The 21,510-nt window shown below is 45.0% G+C and overlaps 1 protein-coding gene across 2 annotated transcripts in view; it reads right to left on the reverse strand.

The window, feature by feature from the left end:
* Positions 1–13,680, reverse strand: part of SETD7 (SET domain containing 7, histone lysine methyltransferase) — a 47,945-nt gene extending 34,265 nt beyond the window's left edge. The window contains exons 1-2 of one of the 2 annotated variants that reach the window (XM_057727936.1): positions 13,333–13,680; positions 5,233–5,362 (exon numbers count right to left, since the gene is read on the reverse strand). In XM_057727936.1, the coding sequence (XP_057583919.1) occupies positions 5,233–5,362; positions 13,333–13,372 (170 nt within the window). In that variant the 5' untranslated portion in view covers positions 13,373–13,680. Of the gene's footprint in view, positions 1–175; positions 356–5,232; positions 5,363–13,332 lie in introns of those variants that run through there. The other variant, XM_057727937.1, reaches the window with a different exon arrangement.
* Positions 13,681–21,510: the final 7,830 nt, after the last annotated feature.

Genomic DNA, 21,510 nt, shown 5'->3' on the forward strand with positions numbered 1-21,510 from the left:
GATGAATGCATTTGTCTGAGCCTGGTTCCAACAAAATCAGCATAGAAGGGACTTTTGCCTTGTGTGGGAGGTTGGGATACATGACTTCAGAAGTCTGTTCCAACTCCAATTTCTTGAAATGTAACCAAGCGCTTTGTAAAAACCAAACACAAGAATTCCTGCATGGACCCCTCACCTGGAAAACATCAGCCTTCTCAGTGGCTCATCAGATGGGCAGCTTCTCCTAGGTTATCTGGTCAATGATCAACTACAAGGAGCCCTCTTAGCCGGATTCATTAGTGGAGCCAATCAACATCAGAAAATGACTTGGGTAGAGGAGGATGAAGTCACAGAGTAGCAAAAACTACTTTGAAATCTAATTGGCATGTCAGGAGGAAGCATCAATAATGTGGGAAAAAAAAAACGAGTGAATTCACATCTCTGTCTCATAATCAGGCTAAAAACCACAGGATGCTCTAAACTCACATAGCCCAAAGTCAATCTGCATTGAAAAATCTCTTTTCTCGTTACCCTACTAAGATTTCGAGAAGTCCTGCTAAGTCTTTACATCCACGAATCTTGCTTGAGATGAGAACAATTCAGGGAAAACATACATGAATATGAACATCCAGAATCTGGGATTAGCATAAAAATTAGAGATGTGTCTCTCAAAGTATTTTGCATACTAAACATTTTATAATACCTCACAGTACTCCAGCAAATCACTGATGCCAGAGGACTCCAGAACCACACCAACAAAGCCTTAAGATACCTTTTTCCTCATTGCATAAATGCCTTTATCTCAGGACCAGAGCAGATGTTAAGAAGTCCCAATTAGCTAATCTTAGGACAATCTTCTTTCCTTTAAAAAGGGGGGTGGAAATGGGGACTTCCCTGGAGGTCCACTGGTTAGGACTCAGTGCTTTCAGTGTGGAGGGCTGGAGTTTGATCCCTGGTTGGTCCCGCAAGGCACTCAGGGTGGCCAAAAAAAGGGGGAGGGGGGAGAAAAACAATAGCTGCTTGAAAAGATAATTTAAAAAATCAGGTCAGTTTTCTCATTCATTCTTCATTTGTGGGATAAACTATCTGCTAAAGCATGAGTGGTCAGACTTTAGGTTTCCAACTTAATAAGCCAGTTGTAACTTAAGGAAAGACAGGTCAACTGTTGGTTAAGATCTCAAAACTAGTGAACATTCTGAAGCGTCTGAAGCTGAGACAGTAGTAAAAAAGTAAAAATGTACATTTTGGCTATTTAAACTGATTTGGAAAAAGATAGCTAGCTCCTTATTTTACCTTGAATATATTTACTTAAGATGCTTAAATTCTCTGCCAACAGTGGTTTACCACTGTGACCTGAGGATGGGGGAAAAAAAGGGGGGAGCATGTTCATTTTTTACATTTCTCTAATTTCTTGAAGTTCTTTCTTCTACCAAGTATTTGCTACCTATGTAATTTAAAAATAAAATAAAATATTCTGTTTCTATTTTTCCAGGCCATCTCTCCTGGTGATCTGAATATTTTAAATTCTTATTCAGGTTTATCATATTGTGTGTAAAGGGAAAAAAACTGATTTCAGAACTTTCTTGATATAAATTTTTATTTGTTTGAAACCATCTCATAAACCACACACCCAGTCTATGGCATAGATTGTGGTAATAGTTTCATGAACGTATACTTAACTCCAAATTCATGAAGTTGTAGATGTTAAATATGTACAGCTTTTTGTATGTGAATCATGCCTCAAGTTAAAAAAAAACACCACACACCCAGGTTCAGGTTTTATATAAGATTAGAATGCATCAGGCCAAATCTTCTGTCACTATACTGTAATATTCCAAACACAGGCTCCTGTAACTGCAAACAAAGCCTCTGATGGGAACATTAGCCAGTACTACAGGTCTGAACAATTTTTAAAAACTCCACCATAAACCTTTTGTTTCCTTGATTGTTATTTCAAAACCTTGGTCTCACCCTTTTGGGAGGAATTTTTCCAGACTAAATCCTCCTGACTGGCAGTGAAAGCACTGAATGCCCACTTTATTTCACCCAATACGTCAGACCCTAAAACTTGGGAGCAGTATTAGGGAGAAGAATTAATAGAGCATTGTAAACCAAGGTGCTGCTTCATGTAGAGACAACTTTCTCCATGACCACTTCCTGCACCCCTCTTAGGAAGATCTAATAGATTCCACAGCCTTTATTTCAGTCTTAAGACTCTCTCACTAATTTTTCATGTCTCATAACATGATCATCATTAGGCTTAAGAATGAAGGTGACAATGACCTTTTGAGAACCTGTCACCATACTGCTTCATCTCATGTCATAAAAGCAGTGATACTGACATTCTCCCCTCAAGGTATTATCCCCCATCTATCTGCAGAAGGCTAACAAGGGTGAGCTTTTCAGGTCCTTGGTAACACTATCATTCTTTGAGTCTACCACTGGACCTGAGTCTCTCCAGGTGTTTGAGTGGTAGGTATAAAAACCAGTGAATTCATGCCTCCAAAAGAAAAAAAAGTCAATGAATTTCTATTCTGTAGATAGTTATTGGCCTAGTGCTTTGGCCTCACCCAGTGCTCTAGCTTTCTCTAGTCATGACCCCCATGCAGATCACTGCATTTGTACAGCACATGGGGGGAAACTGGATGAAGCTGGTCAGAGACAGACATGACTAGCTTGGGAAAGGGAGGGAGGCACTTGGGAAGTCTCAGGCCCCACTCAGCCCCACCAGGGCTCATTCCTGGTGCACTGGTTGGGAAGCTCAGCCCAACCCTTCAGCACGCTGAGTCTCGGGTCTGTGAAGCAAGCCCGTAACCAATACTAAATTCAACCAAGCCTGCTGGACTGTTTTCCCAGAGTCATTCAGTTACTGGGTATGAGATTTAAAGCATGAGTGTGTGTGTGTGGTGTGTGTGTGTGTGTGTGAATTCTACCCTCTTTTTCATCTCCCATCCTCATTCAGCAAGAATTTTTTTTTAGTACCAAATTAAGAGAAAGTGCTATAAAGCATAGACGATAAAACAGACACAGATTTTTCCCCTCAAGGAAACCTCTCTCCTGTAGGGAAAATAAGACATTTATATAAATATATATTTGTTGAGTGAATAGAAGAATAATTGCATGAGGTAAATAGTGACACTTTGCAGAAAAGAGTTACAAATTAACTTCTGTGGAAATGAGACGGGAAAAGTCTCCTTCCGGACAGGTTAAAGGGATCAGGAGAAAAGAAAGCACTGATAGGAAATCCAGTAAGAAGCTGCTACGGGACTCAGGTATCCACCAGGGCAAAGAAAGGAAGTAGAATATTCGACCGTTTGAAAAATGAATAGTTTGGAAATCAATTTCTGCTGAAAAGAGGTGGGGTGTGAGGTTGGGGATAATGGGAAAGAGAAGGTTGGAATTAAAATACAAAAATTTACAAAAGTTCTCTGATAGGTTTTTATTGCTTTCCTCACCCCTCCTTATATCAGATAATTGAGAGGCTGAGGACCTGCTCATATTTTTTAAAAGCAACTCACCCTACCTACAGAAAGGGATTCTGGGTCACAAGCCAGGCCCTGTGATCACCCTTCAACTATCAGCTTAGACGTTCTCTTTCCTGAAGGAATTCCAAGGTTTAAGGAAGCTTCACCTTATTACCAATGTCAAGAGTTTAGTAAGCGGTGCTGTGTCCCACAGAATCTTATAACCTGCTTTAGCTAAATCCATTTCTGTATTATCCAATCAAATGGTATGAAAAGAGCTGGTCCTTCCATGGCTCCGAATTCCTCTAAATGCTAGAGAAATTCACACCCACTACTCTTCATTTCTGAAGCTGACATGGCTTTAAAAGTCACTGTTGGATAGCTGGGCCCATGCAACCCCATCTCTTCTTAAAAGAGAAAAGTCCTAGTTATTCCCATCGATCTCAAGAGGGTGCCTCACAGTGTTCTCATCCAGGAGGTGAAAGCGAGGTAAAAGAACGCTGCTGTGAAAAATATTTTAACTAGAGGTAGAACATAGGAAATACTAGTTACGACATCAGCATTAAGGTATCACACACAATGTCCAGTCATCCCAAAGACAAGCATTTAAAACAATGTGAGTCTGGAGCTGTACCCCTCCTATGTCTACCCCTCTTATTGCTTGGACTGTGATGATGTGGCCTTGAAGAACTTTGCTAAATATTCTCCTGACTAATCTCAGGAGGAGAGAGAATATGCTGAGAAAATTAGGAAGCTGCAGAACCAACGAGGTGGCTGAATCTTCTTTTAGGAGATCAAGAAATCGGACCATGACGTCTGAGAGCGTGCTGAACACAACACAGTGAGTGTGTGTTACGCTTGGAAAAGAGCGTGAATCAGTCACTACTGGAACTACACACAGTGGTCCCTAACCAAAATGATCCCCACTTGTGTGACTTTATAGAGACTCATTATCTGAAAACGGGGGTGAAGTCCATCAAAGACTTGGGTGACCACCTAGCCAACCTGTGCAAGATGGGAGCCCCTGAATCTGGCACGGCAGAGGGTCTCTTTGACAAGCACACCCTCAGAGGCAGTGATGGCAGAGCTGAGTCTTAGGACATAGCCAGGGGTGTAACTGAGCAGGACATGATGGGGCCTTCCCGGGACAGACTCCTCCCCCACATCCTCTGCTGTAGCTCCTCTCTAAAGTACCCAGATAACAGTATCTGATACACATTTCCGGAGTTGTTTTACAGATGCTAAAACCACCACCAAATGGAAGAAATTAACTACTTGAGGTCATACATGGTCATACTATGTAGCCCCCAAACCTACTGGTGCCGAAGGATTGGTAATATTAACTCCTATGACATCGCCCTGTTACCTCACCATCAACCAATCAGAGAAACATGTGCACGCTGATCACATCCCCTGGGACTGCCTGCCCTCACCCAGCCTTTAAAAATGCTTTCCCAAAACCCATCTGGGAGTTTGGGTGTTTTGAGCACTAGTTGCCCTGGATCCATTGCTTGGCGCCTGCGCTAAATGCTGCACTTTTCTTTACCACAACCAGGTGTCAGATTGGCTTTACTGCGCATGGGCAAGCAGACCCAAATTTGGCTCAGTAACAGCAGGTGACTTCCTTTGTCCCCAAAGCAGTACATGCATGTTGGGGTTATTTTGACTTTTTCTATAAATTTTACTAAAATATTCACTTAAATTCTCTCATTCATATCATTCCTCCAAATAATTTGGTACCTATCCCCCACCCCCGCAAAAACAAACCAAACCAAACCGTGAGGGCTACCTGCCATCAAAGAAGAAGAACTTCCCCCGTCCGTTCTTTTCTCCGTGAATGAAGTTGCCCTCAAATCTGTCCGTGGAGGAGTAGGTGACTGTGCAGAAGCCGTGCGGTAATCCATCATCATCCAAGTGCCCTGGAGAAAGGGAACCACAAGGCAAACCTTTAACATCTTCCATGCTCCATCACCATCAGCTGCGCTCAGGTGCTACCAGCAAGTGCCCTGAGCAGCCCGAGGGTCCCTTCCCTGCCTGGGGGAGAGTGAACGCCAAGGTTTCTCTGCCCGCATCAGCCCTATCACCTCCACCATTAGGAACATTTAGAAAGGACGGGTCCACAATAGAGGGCCTCAGATATGAACTAAAACCATGCTCATATTTTACTGCGGACTGAGAGTTATTCTCAATAATAACATCAGCAGTGCGAGTTTCAGTTGACCCAGTACTTCCCCACACGGTACTCCTCACATTTGGAATTAATGCCCCCAAAATCTCATGCTTAACTGAGACATGGTCGAGATGGCACACTATCTTGGCAATCAGTTATCTGGTTCTAGAACTAAGTATACATCTTTATATGGGATGTGGAACACTGCTAGCCAGGCGCCCTCTGAAAACCCCACTGCTCTTTTTTACACTCAAACAAGGGCTAGAGCCATGTCTCTAAAACTGCCCTAATGTCTACACCGCACTGTACTAACACACGAACTCAGAGTCCTTCTAAGTTTGAACTTAAGCTTAACCTTGAACTTACTGCTTTACTTTACAAAATCTCTCAGTGCTGAATGTTCAGAAATCACCTTGTCATATACCCTCTACCCACTGTGTTTAGAGGGTTTGTGCTTTAAATGTAGTTAGAAGTATCCATTGAAGCAGTGATTTTGAACATCAGCAGCAATTATTACACTGTGATCTTTAAATTGTTGGTTCTTCTTGGGTCACTGATTGGTATATTCTAATATTTACGTTTACAGTCAATGTTTAGGTTATTTTTATTATTATGTACATATTTCACAAAACCCAGGAGTCACCTCACTGGTGTCTCTCCAGTCATTCTGGTGAGCTAATTTTGCAGAGGCGGGTGAAAATGAAGGCAGCAGTTAATCTACTGGCTTTTTCCTGGGTTAATGACCTGAGTCATGGATGGAAAAGGTATAAAAGCATTAAATACTGTGTGCAGTGCAGGGACATTAAACACTTAAATGTGGCTTCCAGGTGGCTCACAGACATAAAAGAAAACACAAACCATATCACCACAATGAATGCTTTACTCTCCTAAAATAATTTCTTCTAAAGTGATAAAAGAATATCATTCCTTAGAAGAGACAGTAAGTAAGCACTCTTATAAAGAACAAAAACGCTCTTTATTTGTATTATTGATTACATAAACATAAATTAAAATGAACAAATACACTGTTTTATTGCTACACCTGATTCTGTATAGAATGAATTACCTAGAATATATTACAATAAAACATGGCTACTTAAATAAATCACAATCAATAAGGTTCCTTTCCTCTTAACACAAATTTTTTCTACCAAAGGCCAGGAAATTAATGGTTAGGAGGGACCTAGGCCACAATTGCTTCCTTCTTGCTCAAAAACCAAAAACCGTACATGACATAATTCAATAACACTTGTTATATGAAATAATTTGAACAATTATTTTCTAAATATCTACTGATGACATTTCTCTCATTGAAATAAATTAAATCTACTTTTTTTCCTTTCATAAAAAAAAACACTGAGTGTACAGTTAAAAGCTTTCTTTTATGAAATGTTGCTCGGATCAAATTAAATTTAGCTATTAGCATTCCTACAAATTTAGTATTCCACTTTTGATTTAGGTGTAACTATCAGAATAATCATTTTAGCCTTATATTGAGGTAGTTATTAATTTGTTGAAAACATTTTCCCCATAGAAAACAGTTCACATATTTCAGACTTTATAAAGTTAATGTTTGATAAAATTAGTTATTCTACTTTAGATCAAGAGAAATATTATGAAAAACATGAACACTGAGGGGAAAAAAATCCAATGTTAACTCATTTCCACCTTTGCTCAGTTGCAACAGTCCTGTCCTATTTCTGAATAAAACACTGCAGGTGCACCCTTGGCAATGGCATTTAGATATTAGAGAAAATTGGAAGCAATATAGAACACACTAAAAGCACTTGAGGGACAGTACTGAACCCCACTGAGACGAAAGCAAAAACATCAACTCCGCTCCAGGAAGGATGCCCGTGCCCATGCCCTGGCCTCCTCCCACAGGCCAGCAAAGAGGAGTCCCATCACCTTGTCAGGCTCTAGGGAGAGAGAAGAACAGAGGAGCTGCTGAATGACAGCTGTTTCTCTGGTGACATCGTGTGTTTAGAAAGAAGGCTCGGACTTGTGACGTTTCCCTGGCTTTCTAAAGGTGTTCAGGCTGCTTGCTGTGAGAAAGCTCCTTCTGTCAGATCACAGCAGAATCCTCTGGTTGGCTTGTTTTGTTTTCTTCTGATTCTTCCGAAAGGAGAGACAATGTGATCAATGAGCAGGATGTGATCAATGACCAGGATCAATGAAGAGGAGCTAAAAGTTAAGACTTGTGATCATTTGAGACTTCCACCCTGAATATTTAATAGCCTGAGGTGGTGTTCCTAGCAGCAGAACTTTATGTTTAAGCAAAACACAAAACATAAAAACAATCACAACAGCTAAGAGATTTTGCAAGGAAAGAAGTGTCGGGAAGAGAAGAGACTGGGTTGCTGTGTTAGCGCTAGAGGAGCTTCTGGTATCACTCCTGTTCCAATGCCATTTGGACAATAAGAGCATGTAATATTTGTCTTGCCAGTAACAGTCAATTTAATGGAGAGGAAGACTGATAGGCAGAGAAGAAAAAAATCTGTGTACCTACTACTATGCATCAGGCACCAGCTTATATAATTTCTTGTTATCTAAATTAAATTTTAAACCATCCCTTAAATTCCAATCTTATAGATGAGGAAGCCGCCTCTATGTGCCCAAGAAACACATTAACTGCTACCCTGAATGTGCTAATGGACGCCGAAGGCCCCTTCCCCCAATTTTCCAACTCTGTTTCTCTCTGTTCAAAGGCAAACTAGCAGAACACCCTTTCTTCCCTGCTGATGGTGGAAGAAGAGACCTCTAAAGAGGTAGCTGCTCTCAGGCCCCAGGCAGAGAAGTGGAAGATGCCTTCGTAGTTAAGATGGTTCTCACAGAACCACCAGGATCTTCACCGGCATATCCTGGTGGCAAATGCCTATCCCTTGCAAGTGTTACCCAACACAAAGAGAAACACTAGTCCTGCTTGCTCTGACGGAGGTCCGTCCGTGCAATGTGCCAAGTCAGCCAGCAGCCTTCCGGGCCAATTCCCACTCCATAGAGGTTGAACGCCAGACCCAAACAACAAGGAAAATCCACTTGAATGACTGCTCTGTGTTGGGAATGCTGGCCCAGCTCGTGTGCCATATATGGGTCCGCAGCACGGTTTTAACTACGGACAGAAGTTGGGGGTGGGGGCGGGGAAGCAACTGTCCCACACGTCTACTTTTTCACTTTCTTCTAAACATCATTCTCTACTGAACAGAGAGAAAGTTCAATTTTTCCCCTCGGGTTCCCCGGGAGCTTTTTCCTGAACCTGATGAGAGCCAGGCCTGTATTCTGTGCAGTGAAGGTAACTTTCAGCACAGGAAATTCCCTCTGGATCAGACACCCGGCTGCTTACTGCCTCAGGCGTACTCGCAGGAGATCTGAGTGTGTGTGTGGTGTGTGTGTGTGTGTGTGTGTGTGTGTGTGTCCCTCAGAATCAGAGACCCTTACCTGCATGGTTGGTTTTGCAGAACCACTTAAAAAAAAAAGTAAAAATAATAAAAGACAAACATCCTGTTTAGTGCACATAAGCCCTCATGGTGATGTACTTGCGCTAATGGTTAAAAACATAATTTGATTTTTGAGAGTAATCTTTTGCAAGAGCTCAGTTATTAGTTGTGAGGGTCCTAATTTCAATGTGAGGCCCACACATAGAGGGTGCTAGCAGGACACCTCGCCTGTATTTTTCCTAAGTACAGAGCATGAGGAGTCTTATTAGAGGCAGGCAGGATAAGATACTGGGGGACTGTTAAAAATGCTCTTAATATTTGAGGGGGTTGGGGCACTGAAACACAGAGGTGCTTGTTTTCATTCTGGCTCCTTAGTTCTGGAGATTCTGTTATTTCACCTTTTTGAGGATTCTTCCTCGATGTGTCCTTTATGTTTCCAGGCCTTTCTGTTTTTCTCTGCCCTCATAACCGCTATTGCAAAGAGCCTTTTAGGTGATCGCCTCACCCGCTCGCCACTGCCTGTTTATCCTCCCAGGGCAGAGCCCCCATCCTCCCATTCCCAGCTCTAAAGAGCCCCCACGCCTCCCGTGGCCTCCAGGACGCAGTCCACGCACGATCTCAGCCTGTGACAAGCCTCCTTTCCCTGTCTCACCCTCCACTTTTCTCCTCCTAGGCCCTCTGTTACAGCATAACCTAGCGATTTGTCACTAAATGTGCCTGCATAATTCCACTCCTCTCGCTCTTCTTTTTTCCCTTTTCTTTTTAATGTCTTTGTGCTGCTGGGTTAGTATTCTATTAGCTGAAATTCCTTGATGATATTAATGAATCATGCATAAGAGTGCCCCTTTCTTTGTAGGATGATATCAATCTTGTTGAATTTTGCCAATTTAATTAGAGAAAACGTTTATCTCAACATTTTCATTTGTACTTATTTAATGAAGTTGTGTCTTTCCAGCTGCTTAGTGGTCATCTGTATTTTTCCTGTGAACCGCTGTTTCATTCCACACCTCTCTTTTACTCCCAAAGTTCCCCTCGCGATTGGACTCAACTACCCACCACCTCTTTTGGGAAATCCTTCCCCATCTATTTCCCCAGGCTCCATGCAATTTTTACTTCCTCTCAACCACCATCACTCATCTGTTTAGATATGATATATTTATTTCAAATTATATTAGGGATCACATTGTATTTATCTTTGAGTCTACAGGTAGACCAAGAAATAGATGTAATAAAGATTTCTATTCCCAAAGCTAAACATCACTCCCTGCAGAACCAATGAGCCTCAAAGAGTTTTTTAAAAACCACAGCAAGAGCTCAGGTGATGTTTGTAAGCTTGAAGAGGCCCAGTGCTGCCTTCCCAAGGGAGCACAGCCAACGCTGTACACAGGCACTCCCTTCACCCAGCTGCCCTCAGGGATTCATCCACCCTGAGCTTAGAACGCCACCCAAGCTACAGTTCCACCCTGACAGAGGACCAAACTGTATATGATGTGACAGGATTTAAACTCCAATCCTGTAGGGACCAATTTCTTCCCCAGAGTAAATTTCTAAGGAGAAAGAAAAAAGAAAAAGGATATCTGTTGCAGAAACCGTAAATTCTCTTTCCTCAAATACATTTTTCTGAAAGTCACCAAACTCTTTCAGAACCAGCCTCTAAAGAGAGACACTGATAAAGAATGACACTGATACAACATTTAACTGTTGCTCCCAAACTGGGTTACCAACTACTTCATTTGACTGACTCACTAAAAGATAAAAAATAAGAAAGACGTAGGGTGATGATTTGGTATGGTAGAGTGGGGTTCTCGAGGTCCAAGCCTGCCTTCTACCTGGCTGAGTGTCCTTGGATTAGTTCATAATTTCTCTAAGCCTCATTTCCCTCTGCTGTAAAATTAGGATAATATTAATACCCATGTCATAAGACTGAATGGATAATGTGTGTGTGAAACACTTAGCACAGAGGCTGCACATAGTAAGAACTAAACAATTACAGCAATAATTACAGCTAAGACAATAAAGCTACTGAGAACACAGGCTCTGCATACAGAGAGAGGTAGGTTACTTGGTACTTCAACACCAAGATATTCAGACTAGGCTTTTACCAGTCCCCCATGCATGTGTTACATGTTAAGTAAAGACTATTACAGACAGCACTTAAAAAGCCAAGAATAACTAGAGAAAAGCCTACTTTTACACACACATGCCCTAGACACTGTGAGTTTGAGCCTTGGGTGTGTCTAAGGATTTTTAAATATTCTGTTACTCTAATTGTTTACTGTTAGGTACAGCTGAGTAACCATGTGTCCTGGATTGCTCCAGACATTCAAGGTTTAAACCAGTTGTTCCAGCATAAGTATTAAATAGTGACCCTTCTCAAGTATATTCTGATTTTGGACAATAACGTATATGGTCACCCTATACAACAGAACCTTCCTTGCTCATATAAATTTCTCTGCTTTCACCCATTGAGCAATCTCAAAAACAACATCAATACATTTCTAAAGCTATTTGCTCACATTCTGCAAGGAGCCTGTGGACAGGTGGACAACTGGGCCTTATGTTTCCAAACAGCTTCAAAGGGGAAGGTGGTTTAATCCCGGGAGCACTGCCCGTGATCAAGGGTTTGCATTAAATTTTTATGAATAAAAGTAAACTTTGAAGAATGAGAGCAAGTCCTAACAATTTGAGAAGAGCATTTTTCAATTATCTTTCATAATATGAAGGCACACATAGTGAATAATTTAAATTTAAAGAAGGCTTCCAATCAACGTCTTTGGGCCCCAGGAAGTCCCAGCATTGGCTTTACTTATTAAACAGTTCAGGACATTGTGAAATTAAAACACCTCCACCAACACTCCTTGAAGCTGGATAAAGAAATAAGAAGTTTCAATAGTTACATTAAGACATTTAGCTTTTAGAGAATTCAGAAATATTATTCTACTTATCTCTCCTTAAGACCTCGGGAGCACTACAAAAGGAGTCAATTATGTGGACATAAAAATTGACTTTTTTTTCTCCCAAAGTAGCAATAACTATGCATCCTCATGCATCTTTAAGCATCGCCACTTAGTCTTCCTTTACCATTTCTGCGAGCTTGTTTATACAAATTAGATAGAAACCAGCTTCAACCAAAAGCTAAAAAAATATTTACTTAGATGTTTGGTTAAAATATTCTAGAATAATACCACGCAACAACATTGCAAAACCTCACGACGTCCTGTCTAGGGTAGAATCAAATAAATAAATACGCTAAAGAGTATTTTCCAGTATTCACTGTTACAAAATCATAACATCTCATGATACAAACAACTAGATTGTATAACGTCCCCACCTCGCTTTTTAGAACTAGCAAAAAAAAAAAAAAAAAGAAAAAGAGGTGGAGAAACTCAGCAAAACAAAGTGGCGAGAAAAGTCGGGGGAGGGGCGCTGGAAGCGAAGGGGCGGAGAAACACGACACCAAGGCGGTGATATCACACACAGCCAACTGCATGGAATTCAGAAAGTTAAGTGTCACCCAGCAATTTCAGTCCAGGCTTGCGGCGCGCCTGCACAGCGTGGCGGCGGCGGCGGCGGCACCCGCCTGGGAAGCAGGAAGGGGGAGGGGAGGTCTGACTGAGTTCGTTCGGGGGCAGCAGAGGCCGGGGCCACCCGCCTCCCGGCCCGCGTGCGTTCAAGCCCCGGGAAGGGAGCGTTGTCTAGGGCCCTGCAATGATTTCGTCGTTTCGGAGGAGCGACCGCCCGGACCGCGGCTGCCACGTGCCTGGTCCGACCCCGTGCGCTGCGCCGGGGGACGGACCCGGCCGCCGCCGCGGTCACCGCGGGTCGCAGCGGCCAGCGGAAGGAAAGGGCTGGCTCCCGGAGAAGGGCTTGGGCTTGCCAAATCTGGGCGAGGGGATTGCTCCACGGAGACCGCCGGCCGCGGGGGGCTCTCCTCCTGCGCACCCCCACCTCCCATCCCGGAAAGGGGGAAGGCCGAAGTGTGGGGCAGGCTTCCCAACTCCGAGGGCGGATGCAGGCAGTGACCGGGCGGGATGTAGCAGTCGTGCTCTCCCGGGGACCCCGGCCCAGCCGAGCCCCGTCCCCGGCCTGCGCCCCGCCGCGCAATGCGCGCTCCCGGTGGCGTGGCGGTGGCTGTCCGGCCCTTGCCCGAACCCGGCAGCGGGCCACACGCGTAGGGGACGGTGGCGGCCGCGCGGCCCGGCGCCGCGCCGGTCACAGCCCGCCACTCCTTCCGCGTTCCTTGCCCTCGGCGCCTCCTCCCCTGGCCCCAGAGAAATGTCTGTACCTTCCACCGCCTCCTCCACCATCTCGTCGTCGCTATCCATGGCGGCTGGGGACCCTGCCCAGCTCGGGGCCGCGCGGCTGCCTCCCGTCCCTCCGGGTGCTCCCGGAGGCTGAGCGAGCGCTGGGGCTGAACCCTGCGAGTTTGGAGGAGGAGGAAGAGGAGGAGCAGTCGGGGCTGGCTCGCACTGCCTCCCCCTACAGCCCTTTCAATTCCTTGGCCTTAAGCTGCTCCGGCAGCAGCCGTCCCTCCTCCCATCGCCTACTTGCCCCTCGCTTCCGAGGCTCCGGGGTGCCGCCGTGGCCGCCGCCGCCGCTGCAACTTTCTCCTGTAATACCCCCTCTTTGTTATCGAGCAGCTGATCCGCTGACATCACCCAGCGCCGGTGCGCTCCCTCCCTCGCTGATTGACAGTTCCCTGTCCCTTCCCAGAAGTAAGGCTCCTTAAAACGAAAGACGCTCCAGGTCCGCTCTGACTCTGCACCCCAGCCCACCAGCCCCCGGGCCCATCAGGGTTTATTTAGCTTTTGCTTCTGCGAGGCTTGGTGCGCTAAGAGCTCTAAGCCTGGTCCTGGGCGCCGCGGGCTCCTCGCAGGCACTTGGGACCTCCGGGTATCCGCCCTCTGGGGGCTCAGAACTCCCGACCTCCAACTGTGCCAGGGACCACTTGGAAGTCCGCGTGCACTGTCTGCCTGCCTCCCCCCCGCATCACCCCCCCCCCCCGCCCCGGGACAGCCTCCAAAGAGCAAGGCGCGCTAAGGCAGCGTTCCTGAAGCTCCAGCGCCTCAACTTCCTCTCGCCCTCGCCCCCACTTCATCCCGTTTGCCACCCGGAGCTGCACGAGTGCGGCACGCACGGGAGCGCAGGTGTCCCCGCGTTGCCGCATCACATCCGCGAGCAGGTTTCCTAGACTCAAGGGGGTGACATCCAGCCCGGAGGCCGCCGGTCTGCGGCTCCCACCCTAGCGCGCTGCGTCCCCACCCTCCTCGGGACCGTCATGCGTCTCGGGTAATTCAGACATTCAGCAAATCCAAATGGCAGCGGGCTCTTTATCAGGCAGGAAACAAGCCGCGCGGAAGGCCCGGCAGTTCCCTCCTCGCTGTTGTGCTAACGGAAAAGGAGCCACCGAGCGGAGCTACTGAGGAAAGACCCTCCGTCTGGCGCGCCTCCTTCTCGCGCCTCCCGCCCTGTACGTGTGATGTCCCCAGCCGTCTCCTTGTGTCTCCAAGTGCCAGCCTTCCACAGATTCGGGCACTTGAAGTGGAGAATATCACGGGGCACCCGCTTGCCAGCCCCGCCACTTAGTGTCATTATGGCGTTGCCTCTTACAGGTGGCGGTAAAGGGCGGCTGTAAATAGCTGGTTAAATGGATGCAAATGTACACAATGTACCGTGGAATTACCGGGTGCTGCTCTGGGCATCTGCCAAGAACAGCTACTGCATGGAGGGGGCGGGGATGGGGGGAGAGGATAGGAAGGAGCAGAGAAAGTTGTTCCATTTTGTTTTCTGAACCGCGAATGAGACTTTGTGGATTTCAAAGTACTTCCAGTACCCGGGAGACCACGCCTTGCTTTTGGCTTTGTGCTTAAATGCCAGGTATTTTTATCGAGTATTGTGAGTTTCTTCTTAAATTCAGTTTTTCTTCTGCAAAAAAAAAGAGAACAATGTTAGGGACCTTTGTCTCATACACTGCCAGAAATTTCAACCCCTTTGACTGTTTCAGAAAGAGAGGGAAGGGCCCTGGATCAGGAGTTAGGAAACTTGGCTCCTGGTGCTGCTCACCTGCATAAAGGCTCTGGAGGCCATCCCTCCCAGCCTGAATTCCTCCCCTAGGAGATAAAGGCTTAGGCTACGCTGGTATCAGGCCCTCCAGCTCAGGCTAGAGGCTCTGAGGTCCCCCAGCTTAGGCTAGATTGCTCAGAGGTCCTCCTGCTTAGCTGATACCTTTCTGAAGTCTTCCAGCTTGGCTTCAATTTAACCTTCTTAAATTCCTCCAGCACAGATACCTGAGCTCCAAAGCTGCAAAGAGAAGGGGTTCCTGCAGTGGAAGATGAAAGTGCCACTTTGGATTACATCATTTTCAAACATGACCTACAGTAACAGGATTTTATTTCTGATTAAAAAAAAAAAAAGCCATCATGTACTGAGCTTGGTCACTCACTGGTTTTGAGTTATATGATATTTTTTCTTATTTTCCCCTTTTAAACATATCATCTTCTTTCTTATGTATTGTAAACTGATGCACAAAAACATGCCAGATATCTATCTTTTTCTCCAGTTTCCAGTTTATTTTTCGGGGGTAAAAATGATGCTGAAAACTAAAGGAAGCACAAATAATTTATTTCTTTACTTAAAGGGGGCTGAGGCAGGGCCAGGGTAGGTTAGAAGAAATCTGCCTTCAAAATACACAGGTGGAGTCACCAAGACACAAGTTCACAGTGGGTGGGTAAGTGGGGGGGGGGGAGGGGGAAGAATCATGTCAGAAGTGTCCTGCCCTAACTTTAGGCTTACAGGAGGGTGTCCAACTTTCCCCCTGGTGCTGTGAGGTTTCCCCAACATGAACACCTGGAACCCTGTACACAGCAGGGATGGGAAGTGACCAGGGTCTTCCTGCAAGCACCTTCCTGAGATTTGCACATGAGGCAGGCAGCATCCCGCACACAGTCCCAGCCCCTCCCCCCCACCACTCAGGCCTGCTGGCTCTGGGCCCAAAGTTTAGGCAAAATGTTTTGATGACTTCCTTAAGAGCCATTTGCATTTTTACACATCATTTTGTGTGTTTTCAATCCCTTTCTCTAGACCGACTGATTCTTCTTTATAGCCCTAGAATCCAGCACAGTGCCTGGTACAGAAGGCAGGTTAAGCTTTGTCAGTGATGATTGTGCAGAGATGAATATTGTGTTTTATATAAACAGTGCTGAGTCTTTCTCTCATACTGGATCGTCTTCCTGTGTTTGGCGAAAGGCTTTGTTTTAGTTCGAGTCTGAAGAGCATTTTTGAGTTGTTCTACTTTCCCACATCTACTGGCCCCAAATCTGCTTCCATCGCATTCTTTCCCACAGTTTTCTTCATTGAGAGCTCATTTCATAAACCCTCTTTCCACTTGGCTTCCCGCCAGTCTCCTCTGTCGTACTCTGTCCCCACCAATGTGGTCATGGGCTAGAAAATCAATCACTGAGCTTTTAATCACGGCGTGGGGCAGCGGCTGCCGCAGCAGCAGCAGAGCTCAGCTCCTAACTCAGCAAATCCCAATGCGCCAGAATAAGCCCTACCCGGGAGGAAAGGGACAGCTCAGGATATCCAACAGCCAGGCTCTGGGGTGGGGCTTGCTTGCATGCTCACACCAAGGAGTGGCTTTTCTAAGCTGCGCTGCCTTGCTGCTTCTGCATCCAAGGATAAATCCCTCTCTTCCCACTCAGCTTGGGAAACAGAAGTCCCTCTTCCACTGCAGCAAGCAGTCAAGATACTGAGTTATTTTATTCATTTTACCACCCATATCTGTCCCCAGAGAAGGCTGGTGTTTGCAAGACTGATACAACTTTTGCAATAAATATATTTTCCTAGGCATCATGTATTTTATGCATCTTTTTACATTGAGGGGAAAAATATTCTGTCCGTTTACCACTATGTGTGCTGTCAAATAGGGAAATGCCTAGTGGATGTGGGACTTGTGTGGATTTCATTAGTCTATCACTGAGCTCTCATCCTGTCCTGCTGGTAGGGGCTGGAGGGGCCCAGGCGGTCTTCAGGGTCTCCATGCTCCTACGAAGCAGAGCCTCACCAGGTGTCCTGGTGGATCTACAGCTGGTGTGCCCGCTCTGCTTTGATCTTTTGCTTACACTGCTGGCAGGGAGACGAGGGCAGAATGAGTGAAGGAACTGTTAAATAATCATCATTTCATTTTGGCACTGCTCACGCCTTTTTTCCCACCAAATCTGCCAATGTGATTGAGTTTTCACCCTATTTGTTTTGGTGCCTCCAAGGGTTAGCCATGCAACTGGTCAGTTAAGCTCTCTGGACCTTAGTTTTCCCATTGGTAAACGAGGAGGTTGGGCTACCAAAATACTATGCTCAAACTTTCTCTGTCCACCTTTCCCGGGGAAAAGCTAAATAGAGCATGAAGAGCTCCAGGGACATGCACAGAAAAAGAAAGGGGAAGATGTATGGGCAACTCTGGCAAACAGAATATTCAGGTCCCCTCCCCCAACCCTCACCGCGTCATCTCAGCTTAATGGCACTGAGATCTGGGGGTGAGGGTGGGACTTTATCTTACTCTAGGAAGGGAAGCATGGGCCTTTCAGGAGAACCAAAGTTCTTGGCTTCTGAATCACTGAGTTGCTAATCAAGTGGCTAACTGTGTTAGTGACAGCTGCAGAAGCTGGAGGGAGGGGCCGGGAGGACAGCATTGAGGAGAGGGTGTGGGGGAGGAGATGTGGATGAAAGGGAAGCATTTGCAGCATGTGGAGCACAGCAAAGAGCCACTGGGAACATCAAGAGCACCAAATAAAGGTCTGGGAGCAAAGGAAGAGGTGGAGAAAATTCATTCTGCTGGAAATAGACATGACGGCAGTCATGAAGAGGACTCAGGAATTCAGGGTGACCTGATTTGATTACAGCAACAGGAAGTACAGGGGAGAGAGGGCAGGAAAACCTGACCTGAGGAAGTGAATTAAATAATAGAGAAGACATCATAGTTGCCGTGGCATTTAAATATCTCACACCACATTAAGCTTCTTTTTCTCTCTTTGGGTTGATTCTTGTTCTTGCAACACGGTAATGTCATCGCAGTGTATCTGGTAAACTAAATTTAGACCTTTTGGGACACAGAGGAAGAGAAGACACAGCCCAGGTCTCCCTGTATGGGTCTAGTCTGGGCAAATATTCTTCCTCCGCAGTGTGCCTGCTTCTTTTGGTCTTTGCATTATGGGATATGACAATCCTTATCAGGCTTGGGTCTGGTGAAGCTGCTGAATGACATAATTTGAAAAACAAATTGGAAACAGTTTCAAAGAGGTGACTGCTTTAGAAAGTACTTTAGAAAAATCAGTAAGATGCAGGAATTTGAAAAATACAACCACCATCAAAATCAAGTGTTTTCTCAAGTATCATTTTATTATATTTTATTGTTTTAAAAAATTATTTTACTAGGCTATAATTAAAGTTACTGGGTCTTGTAATCAGTCATGTGCAAATGTTAACATTGCAGGGGGAAGGTACATTGTGTATCTTTTGTGTACCACTCTGCGGTACATTACTGTTCACAGAGTGAATGGAAAGGCATTTCCAGCTGTCTTATTTATCACAAATGTCACAACATTCATCAAGGCCCAGATCATGAGCTTCCTCAAATAAACTCACATTAACCAGACCCCAGATGCTGATGTACATACCTAAATTATGACCAACAGCCCAGAATACTCATGTTGGCAAGGCAAGCACAGTCTCTACAAATAAATGTACTTGAGAAGATAAATTCCAGCTAGAAGTTTGCTTAGCCTGGAGTTCAAATAAATGAAATTAGTTGTGTGGTCCACAAGAGAAATACCCCTGGACACATTCACCCCACCTATCCTTGCTTAGATGGCCCTGCCATCTTCTGAGAGTTTGGGCTTCCTTTCCATGCAAGCTAGTCTCTTCAAACCAGTTTCTCCATACAGGATCCTGTAAAGCTAACTAGGCAGATTTACACTTTTAAAGTCATAGCCACATTCCATGTCTACCTTCATGATATTACGGTCAAGTCAATTTGATGTGAATTTGGGGTATTTCTAAATGCTTCAGTCACAAATTCAGTCACTGTCTTGGTTTACTCCCACTGAATTCTAGTCAAATCCATCATATGTGCAGATTGTGCTAGTCTAACTGTCTGAGGCTGACCTGGTTTCCAAGTTCTTGGAGAAGCAGCTCATTTTTGCTTCATGGGCTACCAACAGTGACCTAACCTTCCTTTGGCTACCATGCACTTTGAATAAAGAAATCAGGCATATTAGGGTCCATAGGTCCTGTGATGTGATAGAGTTGTACATCTTTTCCTGGGCATCCAACTCAAGGGTATTTTTCCTCTTCTCTGCAGGAGTAGAGAGGCATGCCTTTTGCTATGATGACTTAAGCTGTGAAATTTCACCTTAAGGGTGCAGGTACTATCTACTCTAATATAGATGGAGAGCAAACAGGACTCTGATTTTGGACTCAAAATCCAGAAATGAAAATATTCACCTGGCATGTTAACTCAAGTTACAAACAAGGACAGATTGACAAAGTATTTCTGGAATCCCTGGCATTGAAACGACATCCTTGACCCCTAGGTAGCCCCCACCCAGATGGGCTAGATGCTAAGCCATCCCTTCCCGAGATGGACATTTTGGGGACCTGCCTTGCAGTGTCTTTGAATGTGGAGTGTCCTTTCAGGTCATGTAAGGTCCTATTGATCCTCCTTGCTGAGTCCATAGATCAATCCCCAGGAAACAATGCTGTGGCCAACTTCTGGAATATCCTTCAGCCCAATTTATAGAGCCCAGCTCAAATGCTCCCATGCTCAAGACAGAGGAACACAAAGAAGCAGCTCTGTGGCAGGCCCTGCACTGTCTCCTTGCAGAACAATGCTAGTTGAGCAGCCTGTTACGGGGGCAGGTCTTCTGTAAGTCCTGAGCATCTTTTTCCAACCTGGTATCTGGGTAGTGCCTCAAGCCTGCGCTGAGCATGGGTTTCCTATCGGAGAGGGCAGCCTAGTTATTGCTCAGCTGGGAAGGCAGGGCGTGTCCTCCACATTGCCCGTGCTGCCTCTCTCTGGACTGGCCTCCCCTGCGATTCTCTACCCACTCAGGTGTGACAAAAGATTGTGATTTGAAGCAGGCTAGGTTCATTTAAGTTGTATATGAGATAAGAGGGAGGGGCAAGTCAGTTTCTTTCCCCCCACCCCACCAATCCTGTATACGATTTGGGTATTTTGAAATTAACTTTCCTATTTCAAAATAGTTTTTCTGAAAATGCTTATTGAAAAATTCATACAGTGGATGTATCTCATTTATAGATTCATTTTTCTCCAAGGGCCTATTTCTCTTGGTACCATAATCTTCCAGTATTTGGAGAGCTCTACCTTGAATAGAAAGCAATTTGGTGTCTATATTCTCATTAGTTTCTCAAAGTAATCCTCAGGACCATGATGGTTTAAAGACTTACCCAGGATCCCATGACAAAAACATGGATGAATGGGGCTCAAATGAAGGCCCATTGGGCCTTCAACCATATCACACATCTCATGCAGAGTGATGAGATTCTTTAGACAGTGGGCATAGGAGGGCAGGAGACAAGTGAGAAGAGAAAGGCTCTTAGAGACAGTCTACTGTATCCCAGGACCTTGAGCCATGTAATTTCATTTAATCCTAAAAATGACCTTATGGAGTATTATCTCCATTTATAGATGAGAAACCTTGAGACTCTAAGTTTAAATAACTTGTCTGCAGTCATATCAGCAATGGTATTGGGATTGGAACCATAGCTGTCCAAACCATGAAAAGCTACATGCAGAGGAAAGGGAAATGACAGGACAGTGGTGGAGAAACAATTCTGCAAGCTGGCTGAGTAAAGGAAAAGTACTTGAGGAAATCCTACATCAATTTCCATGGTGTCCATGCAAGATGGAGTTATGGGGGATGAAACCACAAGAGCATGTATGTGGTTGGCCTTGGATAGCAGGGGAGAGCTTTGACTTTATCTCTGAAGGTATGCTCATCCCCTCCCCCAGTTTCATTGACATATAATTGACATAGATCACTGTATACGTTTAAGGTGTACAGGATAGTGGTTTGACTTACATGTATTGTGAAATGATTACCACAATATGGTTAGTTAGCATCCATCATCTCATATAGACAGAATAAGAAGAAAAAGAAAAAACCATTTTTTTTATTGTGATGAGAACTCTCAGCATTTACTCTCTTAACTGCATTCCTATGTATCATACAGCAGTGCTAACTATGGTCATCATGAGGTACATGACATCCTTAGGACTTATTTACCTTGTCACTGGGAGTGGGTGCATTTTGACCATCTTTGGAGGTATGCTTTTACGCAGGTGTCCCAGGTGACCTACTCTTATTTGAGATGGTCGCCCCTTATTTGAGATTACCTACTACTTGGACCCACACTGTTCAGTTTGTTTTTCTGGTAATGGTGGTGGAGA

The sequence above is a fragment of the Hippopotamus amphibius genome, chromosome 3 (assembly GCF_030028045.1).
Source record: "Hippopotamus amphibius kiboko isolate mHipAmp2 chromosome 3, mHipAmp2.hap2, whole genome shotgun sequence".
Classification (NCBI taxonomy): Eukaryota; Metazoa; Chordata; class Mammalia; order Artiodactyla; family Hippopotamidae; genus Hippopotamus; species Hippopotamus amphibius.